The sequence below is a fragment of the Vigna unguiculata genome, chromosome 3, assembly GCF_037176805.1.
Source record: "Vigna unguiculata cultivar grain cowpea cultivar isolate G323 ecotype 2 chromosome 3, ASM3717680v1, whole genome shotgun sequence".
Classification (NCBI taxonomy): Eukaryota; Viridiplantae; Streptophyta; class Magnoliopsida; order Fabales; family Fabaceae; genus Vigna; species Vigna unguiculata.
Window position 1 is genome coordinate 41,614,093 of NC_140794.1, and position 3,794 is coordinate 41,617,886.

Consider the following 3,794-nt stretch of genomic DNA (forward strand, 5'->3'; position numbering starts at 1 on the left):
GATGGAAGGTTATATAATATTCCTAGCGTTTCAAAAGTAGCAGCACTAGTAGTTGGTGACGTTGACAATGCTTCCCCAAGAGATATCATAATGGAAAATAGAAGTGGAAAATTGCAGAGAATTAACGAACTTCACACGAGCTACCTAGGCTTCTAATATCCTTTACTATTCTCATATGGGGAAGATGGTAATAGGCATGATGTTAATCATCGAGTCACAAGTACTTCAAAAAACATGAAGAGAAATCGCTTGACAATAAGGGAATGATTTTGCTTCCGAATTCAGAGTAGAGAATTAGAAGCACAAACACTACTAAGATCTAGGCGATTGTTCCAACAATTTGTTGTTGATGGATATACTATGCTAGAGTCTGAAAGGTTATCATTCATAAGAAAAAACCAGTCCAAGCTTAGAGTGGACAAGTACGATAACCTCTTCCAATCAAAATCAAGTACCCAAGAAGAAGGATCTACAAAAGGAAAAAGAGTTGTACTACCTTCTACTTTTGTTGGTGGGACACTATTTATGGAACAACTTTATTTTGATGGAATGGCAATTTGCAGTAATGCTGGTTTTCCAGATTTGTTTGTTACTTTTACATGCAATCCGAAGTGGCCTGAAATACACAGAATTTTATCACATCAAAATTTATCTGCATCTGATAGACCAGACTTGGTTGCAAGGGTTTTCCGAATAAAATTTGATAATCTTCTAGCAGATCTTACGAAGAATCATTTGTTGGGCAAGGTCATTGGATGTATATTCTCTTTTTCCTATTATTTGATAACCTAAAATTTTTTTTGTTCGTTGATATACTAATGGAATGAATTTACAATGCAGACATGTATACTATTGAATTCCAAAAGCGTGGTCTACCTCATGCTCATCTACTTCTTTTTATGCACCAAAATGACAAATATCCAACCGCTGATGATATTGATAAAGTAATATTAGCAGAAATTTCGTGCCCAATTGAAAATCCAAAACTACATCAATGTGTGAAGGATCATATGATTCATGGTCCTTGTGGAGTAGTAAATAAATCCCTTCCTTGCATGAAGAATGGGAAATGCTCACGGTTTTATCCTAAAAAATTTCAGAGTAGTACAACTATTTCAGAAGATGGATTTCCACAATATCGAAGAAGAGACAATGGAGTCTGTGTGGTCAAGAATCATGTTTCTTTAGACAATCGATCTGTGGTTCCATATAATCCTAAATTGTTACTTAAATATGAAGGTCATATCAATGTTGAATGGTGCAACAGAAGTACTTCAATTAAGTACTTATTCAAATACATCAACAAGGGTTATGACAGAATTACAGCTGCTATAGTTAATAATACCAATCGATGTTCTCTTCATGACCAGTCAGGAGATGAAATTAAACAATATCTTGATTGTAGATATATATCACCATCTAAGGCCTGTTGGAGAATATTTTCATTTCCTATTCATGGCAGGTATCCAGCTATTGAACGATTATTTTTCCATCTTCCCGGAGAACAATCAGTGTACTTTAAAGATGATGAGTTTATTGACGAAGTCATAGGAAAAGCAACTGTCGCAGAATCAATGTTCACAAGTTGGATGGAATGTAATAAAAAGTATGAACTGGCAAGAACTTTGACATACCCAGAGATTATGTCAAAATTTGTCTATGTCAAGAAAGACAGATGTTGGAAACCCAAGAAAATAGGGAACACAATTGGAAGACTTATTTGGGTTCCACCATCAACAGGTGAATTATACTATCTAAGGAGGATGCTAACTGTTGTCAAAGGTCCTTTATCTTATGAAGATATCAGGACGGTGGACAATATATTGTATTCAACCTTTAGAGAAGCATGTGAATCTTTGGGATTTTTAGCAGATGGTAAAGAATATGTAGAAGCAATCAAAGAAGCCAAAGATTGGGGCAGTGAAAATTATCTAAGGAAACTTTTCGTGACAATGCTATTGTCCAATAGTGTTAACAAACCACTAGATCTATGGGAAAAAACTTGGAAATGGTTATGTGATGACATATTATATAGGGAAAGAATAAAAGCTGGCAATCCAGGTACGTTTCACTTAAATTTCTAAACTTATAAGAGAAATAAGTTACTGAATTAAGCAAAATGTAGACTTAAGTCACTGTATGTAAATGCAGAACTGCAATTATCAGATGATATATTGCGAAACTTGACGTTATTCCATATTGAAGAGATCCTACAAACTAATAGAAGAAGCCTAAAACAATTTCCAACAATGCCATATCCAGATGGTTATATTATAGCTCAATGTGGGAACATATTGGTGTACTCAAAACTTGACTATAATCCTGTCACTGAAGCAAATGTATTTCAGGAAAATTATGATTGCATGACAGGTATAACCTAATTAAAAATTCCTGAGTACATTTTTTGTTTTGAATAATTAATATCTGAATTACAATTGTAGGGGAACAAAAGGACATATTTCAAAAAGTTACTGAAGCTGTTATTAAAAATGTGGGAGAAATGTTCTTTCTATATGGCTATGGGGGTACAGGAAAGACTTTCATGTGGAGAACTATTTCTTTAGCATTGTGATCTAAGAGAAAAATTGTATTAACTGTTGCATCAAGTGATATAGCATCTTTATTGTTACCAGGAGGAATGACAACACATTCAAAGTTCAAAATTCCAATTCCAACCATGGAAAACTCAATTTGTAACATAGAACAGGGTTCTGAAGCTACAGAGCTACTAAAATTAGTTGACCTTATCATTTGGGATAAAGCACCAATGGCACACAAATTCTTTTTTGAAACTCTAGACAGAACCTTAAATGACATAATGAAAGACAAAATGAAACCAAATTTAGCATTTGGAGGAAAGGTAGTAGTTTTTGGAGGTGATTTCAGACAGATATTACCTATCATTCCTAGAGGTACTAGATCAGACATTGTACATGCAACAATCAATGGTTCATACCTATGGCAGCATTGTCAAGTTTTGACATTGACAAAGAACATGAGACTTCTACAACCAGGTTTACAAAGAAGTTCAACATCCGAAATTCAGGAATTCTCCGATTGGATTGTAAAACTTGGTGATGGTATGTTGTGCGAACCCAATGATGGTGTTGTGGATATCGAAATACCACCAGAATTTTTGATCTCTAATTTTAACGATCCAATTGAAGCTATTGTATTAAGCACATATCCTAATCTATTGGAGAACTATACAAATGATAATTTCCTGCAGAGCAGAGCTATACTGGCCAGTAGAATAGAAACAGTAGAAGAAATCAACAAATACATATTATCTTTAATTCTAGGTAATTATTAGGATACTCTTAGTCACATATGTTAGATATTGAATATGAATTATATATGCAGTAACTAATACAATGACTATTTTGCAGGACAAGAACAAGAATACCTAAGTGCAGATACAATTGATAAGACAGATAATCCAATAAACGATGAATATGATGTTATTACTCCAGATACAATTCATTAACTATATCAGGCTTACCAAGTCATCAAATAACCCTCAAAATCGGAGCTCCTATAATGTTGCTAAGAAACTTGGATCAATCAGAGGGACTGTGCAACGGAAGCAGATTAATTATTACAAGGTTGCAAAAACATGTAATAACAGCAAGGATTCTAAGTGGAAATAGAAAGGGTAACGAAGTTTACATTCCACGTATGTCTATGTCCCCATCTCAATCTCCTTGGCCATTCAAACTAATCAGAAGGCAATTTCCTATAATGTTATCTTATGCAATGACAATTAACAAATCACATGGGCAATCTTTGTGTTC

At 34.2% G+C, this 3,794-nt stretch overlaps 1 protein-coding gene across 1 annotated transcript; it reads left to right on the forward strand.

The window, feature by feature from the left end:
• The first annotated feature begins 360 nt into the window (after positions 1-360).
• On the forward strand, positions 361-3,487 carry LOC114175432 (uncharacterized). The gene is made up of 6 exons (XM_085670442.1): positions 361-757; positions 841-2,061; positions 2,152-2,370; positions 2,442-2,525; positions 2,634-3,302; positions 3,390-3,487. The coding sequence occupies exons 1-6, from the start codon at positions 361-363 to the stop codon at positions 3,485-3,487; spliced, it is 2,688 nt and encodes an 895-aa protein (XP_085526568.1).
• The last annotated feature ends 307 nt before the right edge of the window (positions 3,488-3,794 follow it).